General features: G+C 56.2%; 1 protein-coding gene and 1 long non-coding RNA gene across 5 annotated transcripts; one reads left to right on the top strand and one right to left on the bottom strand.

Moving 5' to 3' along the window:
- Positions 1-3,033: 3,033 nt before the first annotated feature.
- Positions 3,034-9,387, bottom strand: LOC309607426. Of its 3 annotated transcripts, none has more exons than XR_014232389.1 (3): positions 9,072-9,387; positions 7,317-7,497; positions 3,034-5,883 (listed from the first exon to the last, which is right to left on the bottom strand). It is a non-coding gene; the product is annotated as an uncharacterized lncRNA (long non-coding RNA). The 3 variants fall into 3 exon arrangements; XR_014232390.1 differs by having other exon boundaries at positions 7,328-7,497; XR_014232391.1 differs by having other exon boundaries at positions 7,382-7,497.
- On the top strand, positions 5,814-14,166 carry LOC309607425 (uncharacterized protein). 2 transcript variants are annotated; one of them, XM_082345902.1, is made up of 4 exons: positions 5,814-5,874; positions 7,277-7,413; positions 9,443-9,577; positions 9,923-14,166. In XM_082345902.1, exons 1-4 carry the CDS (start codon positions 5,859-5,861, stop codon positions 9,935-9,937), a joined length of 303 nt encoding a protein of 100 aa, XP_082202028.1. In that variant the 5' UTR covers positions 5,814-5,858; the 3' UTR covers positions 9,938-14,166. The 2 variants fall into 2 exon arrangements, with proteins under 2 accessions (XP_082202028.1, XP_082202027.1); XM_082345901.1 differs by lacking the exon at positions 9,443-9,577 and adding an exon at positions 7,701-7,902.
- Positions 14,167-22,670: the final 8,504 nt, after the last annotated feature.

The following is a 22,670-nucleotide window of genomic DNA, read 5'->3' as shown; positions in this document are numbered from 1 at the left end:
AGGTTGCCAGTGGGGCACACGGTACACGCATCGGCCCCGGCTGGAGCGTGGGACTCCCTTGTGCCTGGGCCTTATGTTGCTGGGGCTAAACATCCCTGTGGCAGTTTCTCATATGATGGGGTTTCTGGACGCCTCCCCACCCTGTCACTCTCTGCCATTGTCCCCTGGAGAGGGAGACACCCAGGTCTGGACCCACTGCTCCAGGAGAGCCTGGTCAGCTCAAGGTCAGGGGCACCCCTCTCTCCCTGGCTGCTAGGGGACAAGTCCCCTCCCAGGAATGCTCATCTGAACTGACCTTACATGTGGTCTCCCCTAGCCTGCTTCTGAGCTGCTGTGTATCTGGCCTCCCATTCGAGTCCTTACATTGACCCTACGAATGCTCATCTCTCCGATATGGTCTGCTCATTCCAGACGGCAGGCTCTGTTCTGAGTCTGGATTCCACTGCTGGCCGCGATGCCCAGGGCCGCATCCCTGGTGAGTGACCAGCACTGAGTCTGCATAACCTGGACAAGGTGTCAAGAGGTGAGGTCTCAGAGCCTATGGGGAGGAGGGGGAGGGCAAGGGGCCTGAGATCCTGGGAGGGGGCTGTGGAGGGGCATCTGCTCTGGCGCCCCAGAAACAGGTGCTTAGGGCCTGAGGCCTGAGCTACGCTGGGGTCTTGCTGTTCTGTGCCTCCCCCCAGCCCCTCATCAATGCAGACCAGCTACGCGTGCGCTCGTGCGTGTGTGGTGGGCGCTTGTCTGTCTGCGTGTATGTGTGTGTGGAGTGTGTGAGCCTGTGTGAGTTGTCCTGGCTGTTGACTGGCACCACCCTTTGCCATTAGTAACCCCATCACTCACGGGGGCCAGGTCACCAGAGACTTGGAAGAGGCCCCACTCGACTTACCTTGCCTAACAGCCACACCAGGTGGCCCCCTTTGCCCTCCTGCCACTCTACCTGCCTGCAGGGTCCTCATTCACCACCCACCCCCTCAAGTTGCTGACCAGGCAGCTGGGCAGGATCCCCTCCTCAGTCTTTTATTTCTGCCCACAGCATCCCTGCCACTGGTGCCACCCCCTGGTTCCCTCCTCACCTCATCACTTCCCCTGTCACCCCCTCTTCATCCGTTCAGACTCAGTGTAGACATGGACTCTTCCTCTAGGAAGCCCTCCCTGATCCTCCTCTGTGCTCTCAGACTGTAGGACCTAAGAGGGCACGGCCTACATGGGATTTATTATAGTGTTTTCAGAGGCTAAAACCTAATAGATCTTTTTAAATGAATGAGACCATAACTTCTGTGGGCTTCATATTTCTTAACTGTAAAATGAAAATAATACTATTTGACACAAGGGTTCTGAATAGGGAAGTAGATGATGAATATGAATTTCCTGTCACTGTGCTGGACAAATCACAGATGCTCCAGAAACAGCTCTCATGTCCCTGCCCTTTAATGTTTATGGATACACGTTCTTTTCTGTTTAAATCCTTTCTGTTAAAAATATTGTACATTTTTGGAGTCCTTTGGCCCCAGAGCACAACTGGCTTCTTGTAGCTCAGGTCTCTATTGGAAGGTCACCTCCTCACGGGGACATTCTTTGATGACCCCATCTAAACTGCCCCACCCATCCAACACTCTCCACTCCAGTGGTTGTCTCATCATGACCTGAACTTGATTCGTTTGTAACTTGTTGATCTGTCACTCCCTCCCTAGAATGTGAGAACCACAGGGGCAGAGACCTAGGCTGACTTTTCCATTCCTGGAGCCCCCAGTGCCCAGAGCCATGCCTGGCACACAGCGGCGATCCCGGAGTTTCCGAGGCTGAGGCTGTGAAGTCTCTAGGGGACAAATGCCAGCGTGTGTGTGTCGTGTGTGTGTTTGGGATAGAGGATGGTGGGGTAGCTCTCCGCCCCTCATCATACGTCCCAGGGAGGCGGGCTGGGGGAGACTCCTGTGCTCCCCGCACACGCTCCTGGAGGGAAATCGGGAGCCATGGTCCCTCCAGGGCTGCCTGGGGGTGTACGGGAGGGGGCGGCACCTTCTTTGCCTGGTGACTCCTGAGTCCATCTGCCAGCAAGGAGGGACTGGGCTGCTTCTGCTGTTCCCCCACTTTGGAGGGACCCTCCCTGCTGCCCTAAGCTGGGACCCCAGGCCCAGGCCTGCCTCTTACTGGTACCATTTTCTTTCCTGTGTGGCATTTGCTCCTCTCCTCTCCTCACTCTTGCCTTCCTGTCACCAGAGCCTGACAGGCCCCCTCCCACCTGCATTCTCCGTCATCACCAAATCCTCAAACGTCCAGCTTTAGGGGTGCTGTGAGGTTCCCTGCGTCTCTGCAGTGGGGAATGCTACCCCATTGGGGCTTCCTGGTGCTCAGCCCCCACCCTGCCACTCTGGCCCTTGCCCTGGGCATGGTGGGAGGGATTCCAGAGAAAGGCTGCCAGAGGCTCCCGCCTGTACCTGCTGCCCTTCCTGCTGGGGAAGGGCACTCAGTCCCCACTTGTCCCCCTCTCCCCCCAGCTGAGGGGGCCCAGCACCAGACAAGCCTACTTGGCTTCTGGCTCAGGTTGGCATGGAGGGTTTGCACGGACCCAGCTTTGGACCCAGGCCCTTGGCCAGCCTCAGTGGCATTACCTGGTGTTGCAAGGACGCCCCCTACCAGCTCTGGCCCCCCACCCCATGACCCCTCAGCCCTGCTCCCTACACCGGGGTGGCCCACAGTCACTGCCTCTTCTGCAGAGCTGTCAGCACCCCCGGTTCTAGAGCTCCCAGCCCTGGAAGGGCCCCAGAATGTTTGCACAGGGGATTTCAGGGTTCAGAGGCTTGTGAAGTGGGCTCTGTGGAGTGCCCTGGAGTCAATCGGCATGCACGTGTGTGTGTGTGTGCACGCGTGCGCACGCACGTGTATGATGGACTAAATACTGGGGCTCTGGGTCTCCACTCCTATTGTGACCGTAGAACCCCAAACATTTTCTGTTACTAGTGGAGACTCCACATAAGTTACTATTTAAGTAAAAGGATCCATTATTTTTAAAAAAGAAAGGTTTGAAAATCATGAAACCTAGACAAAACTCATTTTATGTGTGGGGAAACTGAGGCCCAGGGAGCAAATGGCTTCTCAAGGTCGCAGTGGGATAAGTGGCGGAGCTGGTACCATACCAGGCTGCCTGGCTCACAGGCTGACCAGGCCGAAACGTCCCTCTCAAGAGGTGGCAGGTGAGGGCGGAATGCCAGGAAGGCCTCATCCAGAGACGCGGGTTAAGGTCACAGCCTCCCCACCCCACGGGCCCCCTGTGAAGTGCCTGGGAGAACAGTTGCATTGGAAAGTTCCCTCAGTTCTTAACTGGAGGCTTGAGGTTTGGGAGTGGAAAGGGGCGGGATGAGGGAGGAAGAGTGGAGTGGGGGTGGGGGACGGGGGTTCATCCTCTGGGTCACTCATACCCCATCCCCCAATTAAAACACCAAATGCCCTCCTGTCATTTTGAGACCGCTTCTCCATTCCCCCGTGGTCAGTCTGACAGTTCTCCGCAGGAGGAAGATGAAGGCTGCTCCACAGGCACCCCCTGCCACAGCGCCTGTCCCATTGGAAGCAGACCCCCACCCCAAGCACCTGACTTCCAGGCAGAGGGACTTGGTGGCAGGCATACAGAGGGCTGGGTGGCACTGAGGTGATGACTTCTGGGGTGAGAAGGCTGTGAAGAAGGGGGGTGGGATTTCTATCCCGGGAGTCCTGTAGCCATCCCCCTACTGGCAACAGCAGGAATGGCACAGTAGGGGGCTCTGTGGCACCCCCTGTGTCTCCTGCCAGTGTCCAGATGGGCACCTGGGAAAATGCTACTGAATGAATAGTTGTGTCCATCCTCCACCAGCCTCTCCTCAATCACTAGTCTCCGCCCGCCCCCTCCAACACCCCTGTCCTTTAGAGACTACAAGGACTGAGTTATTCTTAGTAGGTTTCATTCATTGAAGCGCGACAAACGGTGTCCTGGGAGGAATGCCTGGGCGCAGCCGAGAGCCAGAGGGGTGGGATGGGGTGCAAAGGCCCCATCTGAGGGGACAATCCAATGCCTTCAAGGAGCTCCAGACTGAGGGGAGACAGAGCCCCACCCTCAGGGAGCTCCCTATGATGGAAGATACTACCTCCACCCCCCATTCCCCTAGCCCTCAGTGAGATCCCAGTCTAAGGGAGAGATCCAATATCCTACTTTCAAGGAACCTCTAGTCTCATGGCAGAAAATACCATGTCACCCCCACTGGAAAAGATTTGGTGCCTACCCAAGGCAGAGATTGATATTCAAGATGAAAAAAGTGGCTGCCAGAGGGGTTTCCAGAAGCACATGCAACCACCACTGCCACCACATGTAGGGAGCATAAAGAGGGGCTCGGAGGGGCACTCATCTTGGCATGCTTACTGAGAAACATGCAAAAACTACAAAGGTGCAATAGTGCAGACTGAGATCCTAGAAAATGAGGAAAAGGGTAAAGGCACAGGCCAGGTGGGCTGGTCTAAATCAAGGTCTCAAACTCAAATGCCTTTGGGGACCTAGTCTGGCCACACTGGCCTTTGCCAATGGGGAGGGCAGCCCACATTGTCCGTAGAATATAAAAACCACATACTCACTGAAGGTCAAAAAAACCTCACTAAAGATTAAACTTGGCCCAAGGCCATCAGTTTGCAACCCCCTGGGCATCAGGAAAAAATTCCTGATAGTGGAGAGGTTCGAGCCTGGTTTGGATAAAGAAGCTGACAGCCAAGTTGCTCCCCTCAAGTGCTGGCCACCAGGCTTGGCTTCTGTGTCTTCAGGGCCTCCTCCCACCCTTCCTGGGATGGAAGACTTGAGCCACACTTCACCAGCTCCCTTGTGGCCAACAGGCCACAGCTGGTCGGCTGCCAGCACTCCCGTCTGCGGCGGGGGTATCACCTTTCTTCGAAGGAATGTAATTCCCCAGTCAGGGGAAGGAGCCTGTCCGGCTCCTTAAATGAGCTGATCTGGAAGTTCTGGCTGGGTGGTCTTCCCTGAGAGCCTTTACTTTTCTGAGGCTTCAGTGCAAAATGGGATACTATTTCCCGGGTGCCCTACCCACCCCCGCCCGGGACAGTTAACTTTCCAATCGGCCTCAGTGACCATGTCTACGAGAGGGTCCTGCCCCCTCCCCACTCTCCCAGTCCCTTCCTGCGGAGATCTCAAAGACTCTAGGCTTACAGGAGGGGAGGGGCCGGCTTCCCCACTTCAGGCCTAGGGACAGGTCTCCAAGTCCTCCCCTCCCCCCACCCCAGGTGGGGGGGTCTCACAGCTCTGTCTTGGGACCAACGGGGCAGTCCCGGAGGGCGGCAGGAAGCAGCGGGAGGAACCGACGCGCGCGCTACTGGGGACAGGGGACGGGGGACGGGTTCCGGGACCCGGGAGGGGCGGCCTAATTACGGCGCGTGGTCCCCGTGCTGCCGAGCGCCGCGCAGGAGAGCGGCGGTGGGTAATTAGAGCGCACTAGCCGTGCCCCTGCAATCCTGTAATCTCTCCGCGCGCTCCGGGTGTGTTGTAGGAGGTGAAGCGATGCGGGCTCGGCTCTGAGTCAGACTTTCGGAAGCCCGGGTAGGGACGCAGGGGACGAAAGAGGCCGCGGAGAAGCGACTCCTGCCGCGGGAGGCGCCGGCGCCTTCTCCTGGCAAGGAGTCACCCGTCCCGTGGCTACTCGCAGTACTTCCCCACTTCCGCGGACAGAGCGGGGCGGGGCCTGGGGCGGGGCAGCGAGGGGGCTTGGCCCGGGCCTCCTCCCGCCTCCAGGGGGCGCTCTTCAGTCCTGCGGCTCTTCCCCAGGCTTCGAGTCCGGTGCCCTGCACCCAGCCATGTGGCTGGCTCCCCGCGCGCAGGTGGACCGAAAGAGATGCAGATGCAACGCGGTAACAGACCTAGGGCAGTGAGAGAAAAAAACACTCAGAGACATCAGAAGGAAGTGGGGGCGCTTGTTCTAGCTGAGTCCTGAAATCAATTCTGGGGGAGCAGGGAGGAGCGAGCGGGGGGCCGAGGCTGGGAGGGGAGTTTATTTATTAGCCAGATTAGCCAGCATTAATGGGGGAGCGGTGGTGGCCGGCGGCGGCGGGGACATAGCTGGCATAGCTGGCATAGCGGCGGGGCCTCCCGCGGCGCGGGGCTCAGGCGGCTTCAAAGGGGCTTAAAGAGGCCCGTGGTGGCACTGCCACGGCCCCGCGGGGGAGGGCGTGGGCGCGGGCGGCGGGGGAGAAGGCGGCCATTGTGCACCGAGGGATTAGGGATCTGGCCTGGAAGGAATTTTAAACTGCTGCGAGCCGGCGCCCCAGGACTCCCCTCCTGCCCCTCCACTGCTCCAGGAGCAGGAGCAAGCTCAGATGTTTACCTGCATTTCCGTGTCTGGGGGGGTCCTCCCGCCCTCGGATTGGAGGCATCTAGGGTTGTCAGATTTGGCAAGTAACGATGCAGGACGTCCAGTTAAATTTGAATTTCAAATAAACAATGAATACTTTTTTTTTTTTTAGTATAAGTATACTCCATGTGTTGTATGGGATATACTTATACTAAAATATTATTCGTTGTTTATCTGAAATTCAGATTTAACTGGACGGCTTGTATTTGCTTTTCCAGCAGCCCTAGAGTCACCGAAATGTCTAATCTGTGTCTGCAACAGATTGGGGGCTCCCTAAAAATTCAGTGGGGCTGTGTGTCTCCACCCTCAGACTGTAGGTTTCCTGAAGCCCAATGCTGTGTTTCACCTTCAGAATGGAGCTCTGATGGTAGAGTACACGTCTCCATCAGAATAGGAGCTTCCTGAGAACGGAGCTCAATTTCAGATTGGAGCTTTGAGGTCAATGTCTGTGTCTTCATCACACTGGAGGTTCCTGAGTGCCGGGGGTGGGGGGTGGGGGTGTCTGTGTGCTTCCTTGAGGGCAAGTCTGTCTCCTTTCCTCCTCCAAGCAGGTGGCGGCCCCTCCCCCTATTGGTGTAGTTTCCTGTCTACAGGGGGCGCTAGGGGCCCAGAGGACTGACCTACAGATGGATGGGTCCTGTTTCTTGGCACTCAGGGCTGCAGGTTCTCTAGGGTTGATGGACCTGGGGACTTGGGAGGTGGGGTCCCCATCCTGTGTGGCTCTTGACCTAGGCCTGGCCCCTGTCCGGGAGTTGAGGCCAGGCCTGCTTTGGCAGAAGCCGTGGCCAGCATGTGGGAGAATCTCCGAGTCTGGTTACCGACAGTTTTTGGCAGGAAGGGATAGTGTGGCCCTCGGTGCAGAATGGCCCTGCCCACCTCCTCTCTCCCCATAACCATTGCAGCCAAGCCTCCGTCCTCTATCAACCTCACAAACCCCATTACCCAGCCTTTGCCTGTGCTGTTCTCTGTGCCTCTCTTCCTGTCCTTGAGGACAGCTGAAGTCTCACCACATCTCCTGGATGTTCTGGCCTTCAGCAGGGTAGGTATGGCCAAATAGGCTGCTTGTGCCTGGGGGTCTTGTGATGAAAAGAGACATCCATGCACTCCTTCCTTCCTCACCAACCTGGGCCACAGGGGCCAGAGAGGGGACAAAGGTGGGGGTGGGGAGAGATGGGAAGGTGGGGGGAGTGTAGGTGGAGGGAAAGCGAGGGGAAGCAAGAGGAAGTCTTGGCCACCATCTCCCCCCCCCCACTGTAGCCCCTTCCCAAATCCCCTGTTCCACCCCCCCGCCCTCCCCCGCCCCAGCCTCTGAACTCTTTTCCCTAGAAGCTGAGGGAAGCCGGGGAGAAGCCCTTTCCCACGATCACAGCCTCAGCAACCCCACCCCCTGCTCCTTCGGCCACAGCCACCTCAGCCTCTGCAGAGCACAGGCCTGGCCTGCTCCATCCCTACAGGGCCCCCTCCTTGAGCCAGGACGCCTGCTTCCTCGAGTGGCATCACCCCACTCCTCAGGCCGCCCAGTCATCAGGTCAGCAATTAGCTACTGCATGAGGCCACCGAACGTCACAGCCCCTCCCCCCAGGCCAGCCTGCGGCCGGAGCGCTGGGGGGTGCCCCCCACACTTTGTAGTCAGTGCCAAGTCCTGGCAGGGCCTCCCCCCCAGCCTACTGAGCGCTGGGGTATTGAGCTCTTCATCTGGGGACCCTGTGCTCCTGAGGGCAGGAGAAGCCTCGCTGCTCCCTCCTCCCTCCATGTCACCCCATCCCATTGGGTGAGGACACTCCCACTGCCTGGGTGGGGCAATGCCAGCTCAAGGGCACCTCAGCCCAGAGCGGAGCAGAGCGAGCGGGTCTGGGCCTGAGATTCAGGTGTCTCTGTCCCCAGTCATAGGCAGTTTTCACCAGGCTCTCACCTGGGGCCTGGGACTCTGTGCACTGAGGATGGTGGCAGTGACCTGGTAAGGGGGGAGCAATGGGGTGGCCCTCTGCAGAGACCCAAACGTGCAGGGGGCAGCCTCTTCCTGAATGCCCACGGGGGGCTCGCACACCTGCACCTGGGCACACTCACAGATCCAACCTGGGCAGTGTGTGTCCCGCTGCAGCCATGCGCTCAGGTGTCCCTGGCAGGCAAACCCACCTGGAGGTATACCACGTGCCCAGACGACCCCTCCTGCGGCGTGCACACAAACCCACCGACATGCTCACAGGCAACAAGCTTACCACCACACCAAAACCAAAACCAGGACACGACAGAGGAGCCCAGCCCAGGAGGGTGGGATGAGAGACCACGCCCCCCTCCCCCATCCCACCCCATGGGCTCGGTGTCTTCCTGGGGAAGGGTGGGAAGGGTGTGTGGTGGGCAGGTGGGCAAGTGGGAGCAGCTGTGGTCTGACTCTGGAGGTGGGGCAGGGTTTGGATGTCCAGAGAGAATAAAAAAGTTCCAACAAATTTAAAGAAAGGTGTGGAATCTTAGGCAGATCATCACTCCTTAGGGCCTCAGGGATTGCATCTGTAAAACGGGGATATTAAGGACACCATTTAAACTTGGTTGGGAAGTTTAACGGAGGTAACTGGCTCAGAGCAGGTGCCCAGCCCACATAACTATTGAGGAGACCCTTCCTATGTCCCGTCTCTGGGTGGTGGATTTGCCCACAAGAGCTGCCCTGAGGAGAGAAGCAGCTCTCATCCGGGGCCTTACCTGAGCATGTGCTCACCGCTGGTTTTCTCCACTTCCTGGCGTCCAGCCCTGGCCAGGCGTTGGGGCTAACAGGGTGTTGCTCCGGATTGGCCTGGGGGCAGGGCCTGGGAGGGGCTGTCTGGCTGCCCCGCCCCTACCTGACTGGCCCAACAGGTAGCTGAGTGCTGGCTTCCAGCCCTGGGAGGAGATGAGTCAGTCAGCACCGCCCCATCCAGGCAAATGGGGCGCAGGGGACGGGAGCTTGGGTGGAGGGGCCTTCTAGGAACGTTCCTGGAAGAGGACCTGGGAACCACGCTGCTGCCTGGAGCCACCGCCTCAGCCTACTAGTCTGTACCCAGCTCTGCAAACACCCTTGTCCTTGCTTCTCACAGCGAGCCCTCCGCCCTCTGGATTCATGGGGCCGCCCCAGCTGGGAGCAGGGAGCCAGGCCTGAGGCCCTCATGCTGCCTTGCCACCCTTCTCAGCCCTTCAGGAAGGCTGTCCAAGCCACGGACACAGGGCCACAGGTACACACGTGCTCTTGTACACATGTCCGCAGCCACATAAGCACAACCAGAGACGTGTTCCCACAAGCACACGGACACACATACTCTCACTGCTCCCTCACACTTATACACACCCACATAAACACCCAATTTCACGCACACACTCAGGTACATGACACACAAACTTGCAGAGTCATAATCGCTGTTGTTGGTTGACTTGTGTCCGTCAAAAGATATGTTGATATCTTTGTCCCCAGTACCCATGAATGTGACTTTAGTTGGAAACAGGGTCTTTGTGGATGTAATCAAGATGAGATCTAGCTGGATTAGGGTGGGCCCCTAATCTAATGACTGGTGCCCTTTCAGGAGAGAGATTTGTAGACAAAGAGATACGGAGACACACAGGGAAGAAGGTCACGTGATGACAGAGGCAGAGCTTGGAGTGATGCAGCCACAAGCCAAGGAGCGCCAAGGATTGCCTGCAACCACCAGCAGCTGGGAGAGAGGCGTGGAACAGACTCTTCCCAGAGCCTCCAGAAGGAACCAGCCCTGCCGACACCTTGATTTGGCACCTCTGGCCTCCAGAACTGTGAGAGAATAAGCTTCTGTTGTTTTAAGCCACCAGGTCTATGGTATAGTTTGTTATGGCTGCCCTAGGAAATGAATACAGTCATGCGCGCACACACACACACACACCCACACACACACTCACACACTCACAGTGGCTCTAGGCGCAGGAATGAGGTTGGTGGAGTCCCTTTTAGGGGTTGCTCTGTCTCTGTCCTCCTTCCCCTGTGACTAGTTCAGTGGACACAAAAAGGCTCACGGCACCAGGCAGGAGCTCAATAATTTTTCATCTCTCCTTCCCTCCCTGGAGCTCTTAACAAGGCATCCCCCTCAAAATCTGTTCTCAAGAATGGGTAGCCATGGTTATGTGCACCAAAAGACGTGTCTAAGAAGGCTGCGGTTGCTTTAATGCTATTAATTAAAAATTGGAAACAACCAAATGTCCATCAACAGCAGAACAGATAAATCAATTGTGGCATAACCATTCAATGGAAGGCTACTCAGCTACGAAAAAGGAAGAACTAGTGTTGCAGAAACAATGCGGATAACCCTCACAGACCTCATGTCCAATAAACAGGGTCAGACACAAAGAGTGCATGCTCTAGGAGTCTGTTTGCATGAGGTTCAAGAACAGGCCAAGCCAATCTGTGGTGAAACAAGTCAGAATAGTGGTCACTTCTCTCCTGGGGGGGATGGTATTGACTGGCATGGGCTTGAGGGAGCCTCCTGGGGGGCTGAAATACTCTGTGCTGGATCTGGGTGGGGGTGACATGGGCATACAAACATGAACAAATTCACCAAGCTGTACCCCTAAGATTTGTGCAATTTGATGCACAAATCTTACACCTCAATAAAAAAAAAGTCAATTAAAAGAACTGGGTCCCCGGGAAGTCAATGACCAGAAGCCACTGGATAGTATCTTCTGGGGTGGGTGGCTGCAGAGCCTGCCTTGTCCCCATGCTGCACTGGTGTCCTTGGACCTGGAACCCCTTTTGTGGCTGACGTTCCAGGATATTTGTCGACTGTAAACTTTGAGCCGGGGGCTGCCTGGGGAGGCCCTGGTGTGTCTCAGCAGCTCTGGGTGAGAATGGGTGTGCAGAGGATCCCACTGCAACCTGTTTTCCAATTTAAGACCAAATGTTATAATTTCTTTCACAAAAAGCCCACACTGAAGCAGAGCTACCTTTTTATGCAGCTTTTGCTATCTGCCAGGCACATACTAAGTATCTTTGAGGGAGGTGGCAGTGTTGCCATTTCACAGGCAAGAAAACTGAGGCTACGAGATGTTGAGCAAATTCCCAAAGTCACACAGGAAGCTCAACGGAGGGGATTTGGCATGATAGATCCATCATACTGAGGCTCCCTGTGGGCAAGGCTGTGTCTCCTGGTCAGTGTGGGCTCTGGCGTTTCTACGCAGGAGGGGTTTAGGGGAGGATCTTGTCTTGAACCTGACTCATAGCACAGGCGCTGCTTTCCTGGCCACTGCTGCCCCTCACCGTGGCTCTGACTGCTCTGCCTAGCTCAGGGCTCTGCCATAGGTGTGCCATAGTTTGGGACCATGGATCTGGGGGGTGAGGGAAGAAGCGGGGGAGGGCGTGGATCAGAAGGACCTGTTCCTTTAGCGATTGTGCTGGAATCAGCTCTAGAGGTTCCCACCCCTTCCACTGCTTCCTGGCCTGGCCCACTGGGTGGGAGTCAGGACCACCCATCTAAGCCATGCCAGAGCCATGCTGAATGGAGAGCTGGACCCTGCCTCTTGCCAGGAGAACCAGCTGGGAGAGGGGCTTCCTTTAAGGATGTATAGAAGGGCAGTGTGCAGGGTGGCCCTCAGCACGGCCCAGGACCAGGTGCTTCTCACCCACCCAGGCCTTGCCAGCAGGAGCTGGGTCATATGATGGTAACGAGGAGGCAGGTGTAATAGGAGCTGACATCCTCCTCGGCCTGCCCTGTGACTATATTAAGTTCTGTGCCTGGTCTCCCCTCCACCCTATCCCCAGGACTTTCCCTCCTCCCCCAGGGGATCCTGCAGTGCAGACCAAGGAGTCCTTCCTCCCCTCCATCCCATCGTCCTAGGAAAGGGGCAGGAGCTTAATGAGGTCATAGCCAGTGGGTGGGTAAGTGGAGGCGGTAAATTTAGGCCTTGGTGCTAATGAGCTGTAGTGGGGAGCAGCTTGGGGGGAGGCTGCCTGTTCCTAAGGCCTTAGCACCCCTCACACTCAGTCGTCCCCCCACTGCCCCCCTCCCCCACCACATCACCCAGGACTCACAAGGGCACACACAGAACACGCTCAGCAGCCTCTGAGACACGGTTTTCACTCTTCCAGGCCAACCACGCGTAGGTACCCTTGCACGTTTGTACCCCTGGGAGCCCATTACCACCCTTATAATCCTGTTCAGGTGCTCACGTTTGCATGCCCAACCATGCATGCTTGCAGCCCCATGACCTCACATGCACACCACCCACCCCCGTTCGCCATTTCTCCGAAGCCCCCAGAAGCAGAGGAGCCCTGGGGCTGCAGGGGGGTCGGGGAATGCAGTCTGGAGGATGCAGGGCATTTGCACCCCCTGCCTAGACCTAAAGGCTCAGTCTCTTTCTCCCCCCACCCACAGTGGGACTCACCACCCCTGGGGTGAGAGGCCAGAAGCCCCAGGAAGCCCTGCCTTCTACCCAGGGTGAGGGCAGAGGGCAGGGCAGGGTTTATTAATAAACTCGCTCCTGACTGGGAAGGCCTGTACAGAAGGCCCAACCTCAAGCCAATCACAGCAGAACTTTCCAGGAATGTCACCCCCAAGCAAGCCTTCCTCTGACTCCAGGATTATTTCCCACCCCTGACTTCATCCTCTTGGTGTGTGGGGCTCCCGCCAGGCTGCCCTGGCTCTGCCCCACAGGCCCGCTGTCACCTGGCAGCTGACATCTGCCTTGGCTGCCGCCCAGAGGTCACAGCATGTGGGTGATGGGACTGGGATTAGAACCGCTTCCTCTGTAACCCAGTCCTGCTATTCCCTGCTCCCCCAAACTGAGGACCCCTGAGCCCTCTGTGTTGGGAGCGCAGGAGGGCCTCTGCCTCGCTACCCACTCACAGCATCACGATGCTGCCCTGGCCCCCCACTCCAAGTGGGGAGGGGCCCTGAAGGCAGAGACCCTGGCCTAGCTTCCTGGCCTTGTGACCTTGGGCAGGCAGAATGTGACTTGTCTGTGGCTCATTGTCATCATTTATAAAAGGAAGATAAAAATGCCCTCCCAAAATTAGCTGTGAGGATGAGGAATGTGTGATGACTGGTGTAAAACTATAAAGGGCTGTACAAGAGTGTAAAGGAAATGGATTTTATGTCTTTGCCTCTATCACTAATTCTATTCCCATCTCCATCACCACCACCACCATCACCAACACCTCCATCTCCTTCCCACTGTCACTTCCTCTATCACAAAATCACTGCCATCATCCTGAGCATCACCACACTGCTCTCCTGGCCGATCCTTCCATCACAGCCACCGCGTTATCACCACTCCATCGCTCCAAGAACACGTATTCAGTACCTACTGTGTTCAAAACCTTTTGGAAATCAGTTCTGCCCAGGGTCCCACACGTTGGGAATGGTCTATGTCTCTCACTTCCTTTAAGCCCTGACACACAACCCATCTCTGCCAGGAACCTTTCCTTAATCTACCCTGCATTACTCAGATTACTTCTGTACACTGTGGCTCAGCTTCACCCGTCCCCTCCCTGGTTGCTGTGTGTGTGTGTGTGTCTGTGTACTCACACCCACACTGTTTAAACTGCTTTCTAAAGGCCGCCTCCACCCAGATATCCTACACAGAGCATGGTGGCTCTGGGTCCCACTCCTGGCTCTGACACTTTCTAGCTGTGGGACCTGGGACAAGCCAGGTCTCTTTGTCTTCCCAACTGTAAATTGGATTTAATAATACCATGTCTCATAGAGTTGTGGTGAGGGGTCCCTGAGTTGTTGTATATACAGCACTTAGAGCAGAAGCAGGCACACAGCAAGTGTTCAATAAACACTAGCTATTGCTGTTGCTGTTATTATTAGTCCTTCCTCCTGCCAATGCTTGACACAGGCTTTGTGCTGTCAATGAAAATGAATATATTACTGGATACACTCTGACTTTGCAATATGAATATCTTGGGAGAAAGGAAGAGCTGAACCTTTCTGAGAACTGTCTCCCTACCTGCTTCCAGAAGGTGCCTGAGATCTCTGGGTAAGGGGTGTGTGGTGGGTTGGGAAGGACCATAAGGGGAAGTTGGAACCAGGCAGAGTTGAGTTTGCATCCTGACTTCATCAGCGAAGCAACTATGGGCAAGTTGTCACTTATCCACCTCAAGCCTTAGTTTTCTCATCTGTAAAGTGGATCACCGTGCTGGTCACTGTGAGACTATCATCTCTGTCTGTCTTGAGCACAGGCGCCACAGACAGTTCTGGATGGGACTCAGGGCCAGTATACCCTTGGGGCTCAACCTTCCCATGCAGACAATGGACAATCCTAGCAGAGCCTGCTTCCCTGAGTAGGTCGGTGAACATGCTGAGTGATAATGGGAAGTGTTCAGAAAAGTTAAACACCCTGGGAAAGTTCCAGGGACAGTCTTAATAATGATTGGCTCGAGTGAGGTCTAGCTTGGCCTGACCTGAAAAAACACATTGTGGTCTGATCTGGGTTCCTGGAGCAGGGTGGGGGCCAAAGGGGAGGAGGGCCAAGGGGTCCCTCACCGCAAGCTTGGGAAGGCCACTCTGTGCTCAGACTCCCACGCGCACCGTGGTGTGGTCCATGGGGGACGGTAGGGGAAGGGCAGCTGGGACATGGCGGGAGGGGGTGGGCCTGGGAGGCCTGCAGCCGTTTCTGGGGTCCCTGGTATATTGATATCCACACAGCTGCAGCCACCTGAGGATTGCCCCCGCCCTGGCCATGAACCCCCAGGGAATAAACAGGGACAGCAGCCGGCTGATTGGTGTGTACTCCTGGTCCCTACAATGTAAACTCCCAGGACATATTTATGTTCTGTGGGCCTGGCCCCAGTCCCCTGCCCAGCTCAGAGGGGTCACGCCACGCCAGACATCACACGTACGGGATAGCTGGATGTCTCCACAAGGTGGGAGAGGGGCTGGGAAAACCAGGGGGCGTAGTGGGAGACAGGGACCAAAGACAGCTGGAGCTGGGTGGCCAGAGGGAGAGTTGCAGAGGGGGAAGGGCGAGCAAGCGCTATCACGGAGTCAGGCGGAGTCCTGTTCCTAGAACTGCAGGTCAGAATCCTAGCATAGCCCTGGCCTGGCTGGTGACCTAGGTCACTCTGTGGTCTTCCAGGGCCAGTCTTGGCCCCGGACTCCAGGGTCATGGAGCCTAGGGCTCTGCCCAGCCCACAAGTGGCCTGAGAATGGGACCGCTACGCCTTTCTTTGGTTCACCTTTTCCCTACCCTCTGCCGGGCACTGTGCCAAATCTCTTGTGCGTTATCTCACTTAAGCCTTACCACCTGCCGGGGGGGGCAGGAGCTACTGCTGCCCTCACGACCCTGTGGAGGGTCATAGGGGTGAGTAAGTGACCTGAGGTGATGAAGCCTGGAAGTGTCCAGTCTGGGGTTGGAACTGGATCTGTGACCAGAGTATCTCTGCTCTTAAGAGCCATGTGTGGTAGGCTACTGCCCTTGAGGGCAAAGTGATGCCAGAGTCACATAGAATCCAGGGCTCTCGAGTCCTGGGTCAACTTTCTTCCCACTGGACCAGAAACAGGGTGGTGAGGAGACACAGCCCTTCCCTCAGGGGGCCCCCGTCTGAGTGGAGACCCGGCCCCGTCCTCGGGGGGCCCCTATCTGAGGGGAGACGCAGCCCCGTCCTCGGGGGGCCCCGGTCTGAGGGGAGACACGGCCCTGTCCTCAGGGAGCCCCAGTTGGAAGGGAAGCCCCTGACCTCGGGAAATTACTGACTGGCCACAGCATTGGGGAGGCAGGTGGAGCCAGAGGGCTTCATAAAGCTGGAGTCAGCGTGGGAAAGCTTCCTGAGGGAGGGGGCTGGCAGCCCCTTTAGGAAGGAGGAGTTGGGCAAGTGATGGGCAGTTTTTGGTGGCCCTGGAGACCAGAGCTGCATTCCCACACTGCCCTGATTAGGCAACAAGGCTCATCTCTGCTCCCTGCACTTCCCCGCTTCCCTGGGTAGCACTACCATCCAGGCCCTGCCCTGCCCGCCTGGGAGGGGCAGGAGGAAAACAGCCATGTGACAAGCGTTCAGCTGGGAACTGTGCCTGTCTCAGGAATGACACCCAGGGAAGGCTATTTTAATCTGGGAAGTTGCCTGTTCCTCCTGCCCACCCAAAATAACCAGGCTCCCAAAGGAACCTGCAACATCGTGGGCTGCCACCAGCCTAATGGAGCACTCCAGCCCCTGCACCTCCGCTGTGGCCAGCCTCTCTCCTCAGTTGGAGCCCTCACCTGCTGGGGCTGTATCTCCTCCCTCAGACTGGGGGCTTCCTCAGGGCAGAAGCTCTGTCATCAGACTAGGCGCTCCTGGAGTGCAAATGTTGTAGCTCCCCACTCAGACTGCAAGCGCCTCAGAACATCCAGGCCCTGGAGCCTGCTTCCCTGGGGAATTTGGGGGTCGGTGGGTTCTAGGAAGGCTTTTTCTCCTGAGCTGTGTTAGGGAGAACGCCCCTGTGATGGAGAAACCAGATTTCCCTCCCCCACTGGCCACAAGTACTCCTGGCCGGTGGGCTCACTTGGGGCCTAGGCCATGCGTGGCAGATCCAGGCTTCCCTGCTGCTGGCCACATGGCGTCCTGACAGGAGCGCTCACATGTCTCAGCACCAGCCAGCCACCTGCTGCCTCCTGCCTCCCAGAATAGGAGAGCGCTGGCCTTCTCCCGTTACGCGCTGCGTGCCCCACTGCCCTTGTCCTCGCAATGGGGCTCTCACTTCTCCCTGTGCTCTTCCATGGTGGATGTTGAGGGTTTGATCCCGCAGCCCTGACTGTTCTCAAAGCTGAGTGACTGGATATGGCCAAAGCAGGGGTTGCTCTGTTTCTGAGCTGGGTACCAAATGGGGAGGGTGTCCACTAACTTCAGGGCTCCTTGTAAGGAACCGGTGTCCATTGGTCCTATTAAGAGTACCCCCCAGGGGCCTCCCTGGTGGCACAGTGGTTAGGAATCTGCCTGCCGATGTGGGGGACACGGGTTCGAGCCCTGGTCTGGGAGGATCCCACGTGCCACGGAGCAACTAAGCCCGTGCGCCACAACTACCGAGCCTGTGCTCTAGAGCCCGTGAGCCACAACTACTGAGCCCGCGTGCCACAACTACTGAAGCCCGTGCCCCTAGAGCCCATGCTCCGCAACAAGAGAAGCCACCGCAATGAGAAGCCCACGCGCCCCAAGAAAGAGTAGCCCCCACTCGCCGCAGCTAGAGGAAGCCCGTGCGCAGCAACGAAGACCGAATGTGACCAAAAACAAATAATAAAACAAAATAAATAAATTTATTTAAAAAAAAAGAGTACCCCCCCAGCCTTCTCTCTTCCCCAGCATCCAACACGACCCCTGGCATGGATTATGGGCTGGGCACGATGCTGTTGACCTAAGTAATATCATTAACTACTGCTTACTGAGGGCTGAGAAACTGAGGTTCAGAGTTTGAGAAGACAGCTCCTCTCGATAGCCTCCCCTCCATTCATTTCACAAATAACCATTTTTAACTGAGCACTTACTATGTCCCAGGCATTGTTCCCCATTAGTTACTATGTTTTAATCCTCACAACATCCTACTGAGAGGAGTATAGTTGTACCATTTACGTGTAGAGGGAATGAGCCTCAGAGAGGTTGAGTGAATTGCCTAAGGTCACACAGCAAGAAAGTGGTAGCATTGGTATTCGAATTCAGGTTGGTACTATGTTTCCTTTTTTCATTTTTTGGGGGGATATTTTATTGTGGAAAACTTTAAACATTCAGACAAGTAGAGAGAATAGTACAATGACCCTGCAAGCACCCATTACCAAGATAGAACAATGAACATTTTGCCAGATTTGCTTCTTGTTTTTGGGAGCTGAAATATTTGAAAGTAAATTATTGACATTATGACATGTCACTTCTAATCACTTCGGAATGCATCTCTCAAAAATTAACCCAATTTTCTATATAAACTAGCAAGCCATTCTCACGCTGAACAAAACAAACAATTTCCTATAATTATCTAATACACAGATCATGTTCAACTCCCCCAAGCTGAACGTGATCTTCCCTGGATCTTATCACTCGACCGCACTGCCACTGAGCAGTGGGTGGACGGGGTTTGGAGAGATCTTTGCCAGCCTCTGTCCATTAGTTTCACTTGGGGACACAAATCCTTCCTTCTCTTTTCCCTGTTGCTGGGGGCAAGGTTTCTAGGTAGGAGAATAACAGGAGCCCATGGCAACTTGGTGGGTGGTGGAAGCTTTGGGGAGGTTCAGGGGACCTCTGCGTCTCCTGGGGCGGGGACCACGGAGTGAAGTGGGTATCCTGAGGAGTTGAGAGAAGCCGTGAACTGGCAGTAGGGAACCTCAGCAGGGGCTCTGGTGCACTCGCCCTCCTGCCAGGGGATGGGCTGTCCCAACCCACTGGGGCCTTGGGCCTGGGAGCCCCTCCCACACAGGGTCCCCTGTCCATCCTGGGCCCTCAGATCAAACAGCCCACCAGCCCTCCAGCCAAAACAGGAGCTGGAGGAAGGTCAACTTATCGGCCTCCCCTGCTCCCTCATCCTGCGGGCCTGTCTGTGAGCACTATCAGTGTCTGTGGTGAGGGAAGGGGTTGATGGGACAGGGCAAGGCCACCCCCGAGGTCCATTCCTGCATGGAGAGGATGCTTTTTAGCAGGATTCTGCGAGAGCCTGGGCCTCACAGGTGGCAATGAGGGGGCCTGCCAGCCAGTGACCACTTGGGACACAGGTCTCTAAGTTCCCTTCCTGCTCCGTGCCTGTCCTATCCTTAGTCCTTTTTGGGGTGGGGATGGGAAGGACTCTTACCTACGGCAGGAGATGGTGACCTCTGGGTCTTTACTCCCTGGATGAGGATGGAGGTATTCAAGGCTGAGTCAGACCACCCTGAAGGGACAGGGGCTGCGTTTCTCTGCTCAGTCTGGGGGCTGCCAGAGGACAGGGGCTCTATTTCCCCCACTGGAGTAGAATATTCTAGAGGGCAGGGCTATGTCTCCCCCATCAGACTGGGATCCCTGAGGCTGAGTCAACACTGACCTTCCCTCATCATCGTTACCTCTAGGGGCCCCAGAGTGAAGCCATCTCTGAGGAGCCCCAGCTCCTCATTGCTCAGGAACCCGGGCAGGGCTGAGAAATAAGCTGGCTTCAACTTGCTAGCAGTGAGCAAAAGTGGAATGGTCTGGGTTATAGACCATTCCTGGTGGGTTATAGAATCTGCTTCCTTTGATGGTTTTGGGTGTGACTGCCCCTTGTCGGGGCAGGGGATGGAAGAGAGGTCTCCTCTGGGGCTCCTCCTTCCATCTCTAGAGCATCCCAGCTACCTGTCTTGTGAGACATTTCCAGGCTATGGGGGATTCAGGGTGGAGGGTGGGAGACTCAAGAGCCAGGAGTTGGATCCCAAGGGGCCCTCGGCAGGATCTTGAGGGAGCTCCTTCCCCTGCTTCCCCTGGCCCAGCCAGGACTTGCTGGGCAGGAGCAGGAGGAGAGAGAGGGCTCAGCCTTGGGTGGGCCCCAGGCGATGGGGGAGGACCAGCTCCTGGGAAAACATGGACCAAGGCTGCCAGATAAGTTGAGGGCTGTGGGGAGAGGGGTGGGTGGGATGGGGAGGGGCCTTCAGGGGTTCCCCAAGAGCCAAAGCTCTGAGGCCACAGGTCCACCTTCTTCAACCTGGACCCAAGAATTGGTCCCAGGAGGGTCTCCTTTAAGGAGGCTGCTCGATTGCAGCTCCCACTTCTCCCTTCTCTCCCAGACCCCTGTGTCTGTGCGGCCACCCCAGTGCTCAACTCCCGGCAGTGCCCAGGCCTGTCTCCCCAGCAGCCCAGACGTTGCATATAGATCCTCTTGGTCTCTCCCAAAACACCTGCCAGTGGGCCTTGCATACAGCAGGCACTTCATAAAGCCAGCTGGCTGATGGCTCCAAACTGAATTCTCTGATTACAGCTCTAGTTTGTCCTGAGCCAAGTGGTCAGAGAAGTGACATTTTATCAGCACTTCCTTCCTCAGGAGGGCCCCACCCCGCCCTGCGCCTCTGTCTGTCAGGTCCAAACACCTTGTTCCTTTGAGTGGTCACTCAGTGGTGCACGAATACTGTTGGAGAGGTTGATGCTTAGATCGCCATCCTGGGGTTTGAGAGGGGAAAGGAACCCCAGTCTGAGGGGGGACACAGCCCTGCCTCAGGGAGCTGTAGTCTAAGGGGGGAGGCATAGCCCCTACCTTAGGGGAGACCTGTCCCTTCAGTTCCTACTCACTGTCAAAGCATTGAGGGTGGGGGAGAAGGAGGGCTAGTGGCCGAGGGCTCCTGCATTGACTCTCTCCAAGTTCCTGACAGATTTCTGCTCTCAGCCAGGGCCTGGGTGAGGTGAACTCCCTCCATAGACCCTTGTGGGCTTATTTTCACCACTCAGAGCTAATGACAGGAATGCCCAGGGCCTCTTTAACCCTTGGAGATGTTCTGTGGAAGAAGGAAGCCCCACGTCCAGCATACACAGGCGCTTTTCATTCACGAATTTTTCCTACCCATTATATCAGGTGAATCTCACACTGCCACATGTCTTAATGCAGCCCCATTTTATAGATGAGGAAACTGAGTCTCAGAAACTTGAGAGGATGCCCAAAGCCCCATAGCTAGGAAGCGACAGAGGCCCAGGTCAGCTTGGCTTCAAATTGTATGTTCTTTTCAGGACTTCAGCTTAGAAGGGGGTGGCCCCTCTGTTCTCCTCCAACCCCCCACACCTCAGCGTATATGGTCTCACTGGGGAGTGTGGATTGGCTGTGAGATTTCTGGAGGTCTGAGTCTTGGGGCCTTTGGGGAAATGCCCTGTGGATCCTTGGGGAGACCGCAGCAAGGGGTGTGAAGCAGGGCAGGAGAGGGAGGAAGAGGTAACTTTATGAGCCACCATTGTGCAATGGGTATAAGGGCTGCCTGGAGGAACAAAGGAAACAATATCAGTAAATAGCAACAGCCTCCGTGACCAAGCAGGCTCTGCAAACACGGACAGGCTCTGCAAACCACAGCAGGTTCTGCAAATGCTGACAGGCTCTGCAAACACTGACAGGCTCTGTGTTAAGGGGCCCCACAATGGCAATGGGAATGAGGAACATTATGGAGGAGAAGACGCTGGGGTCCAGAGATGCTAAGGGAAGTTTCCACTTACCTTAGATGTGAAGGCAGGTGCTTGGTTTCCCAGCAGTGGCTCAGCCTCTGTGAGGGAGCCCCGGAGGGGGACACCCAACCCTTCTCCCCTCCTCCACAGCCCTCTCCAGTGCCTCTGCCCAGTGCCCACCCACTTAGCAGGCGGCAGAGGTACCAGGGCAGAGCACTATGACTGGGGGAGTCCATGGAGGACACGGGGGGAGGGTCCCCCAGGTGGAAGTCGGGCCAGTGGGGGGGATGGGGTAGTCTGGTCCCAGGCTGCCATGGGGCAGGCTGGAAGCCCCGTGTGCCCTTGCCCATGGCCCCTCTGAGCTCCTGAGTGTCTCAGCCTCGGGAGCAGGGGAGGGAGTGGTGGGAGCAGCAAATTTTTCCAAATGGAAAATGATGAAATCTTTCTGGAAAGCTGACTTTTCCAGGCTCTGGTGGGTACAGCTGACAAGAGGAAACCTGAGCCCTGTGGGCAGGCAGGGGGGTCCGGCAGCAGGGGATCAGAGGCGCCTCTCTATGACAGAGTCCTGGGAAGCCACTCCAGAGCTAAGGAGGGCCTGCTGCCCGGGGGCTGCCTTGGTGGGGGCGGGAAGTGGGCAGCTGAGTTATGCTTCAGTCCTTGGCCCTCTACAGTCTATGCCCAGCCCAGCAACTAGAGTGATGCTGTGACAACAAAGTCAGTTCCTGTCTCTCCTCAGAGTCAAGGCCAAAGTCTTTCCTGTGACCTACATGGCCCCATGTGATCCTACTCTGCTACCACTCTGCCCCCCCCCCCCCACTCACTCTGCTCTAGCTCCCTATTCCTCAGATTGCTGGACACACTCCTGCCTCAGGGCCTTTGCACTGCCCGTTCCCTCTGCCTGGATGCTTCTCCCCTCAGACATGCACATGGCTCACCCCCTCACTTCCTTAGGTCTTTGAATATCACCTTCTCAGTGAGGTTTTCCTGACCACCTATTTAATACTGCAGTCTGCCCTTCCCACTCCAGCACCTACACCCTCCCTTCTATATTACTATGCTTTATTTTTCTCCAAATAACCTCAAATTATTTCTTCTAATATATTTGTAGTGGGTGGAAGAGTGGTCCTGCAAAAGGTAGGTCCACGTCCAAACCCCTGGAACCTGTGAATATGACTATAGTGGGTTGAATAGTGCCCCCCACCCCCTGCCAAATTGAGGTCCACCTGGAACCTCAGAATGTGACCTGATTTGGAAATAGGGTCTTTGCA

The sequence above is a fragment of the Balaenoptera borealis genome, assembly GCF_965194805.1.
Source record: "Balaenoptera borealis genome assembly, chromosome: 12".
NCBI classification, from domain to species: Eukaryota; Metazoa; Chordata; class Mammalia; order Artiodactyla; family Balaenopteridae; genus Balaenoptera; species Balaenoptera borealis.
This window is presented reverse-complemented; position numbering and strand designations above follow the sequence as displayed.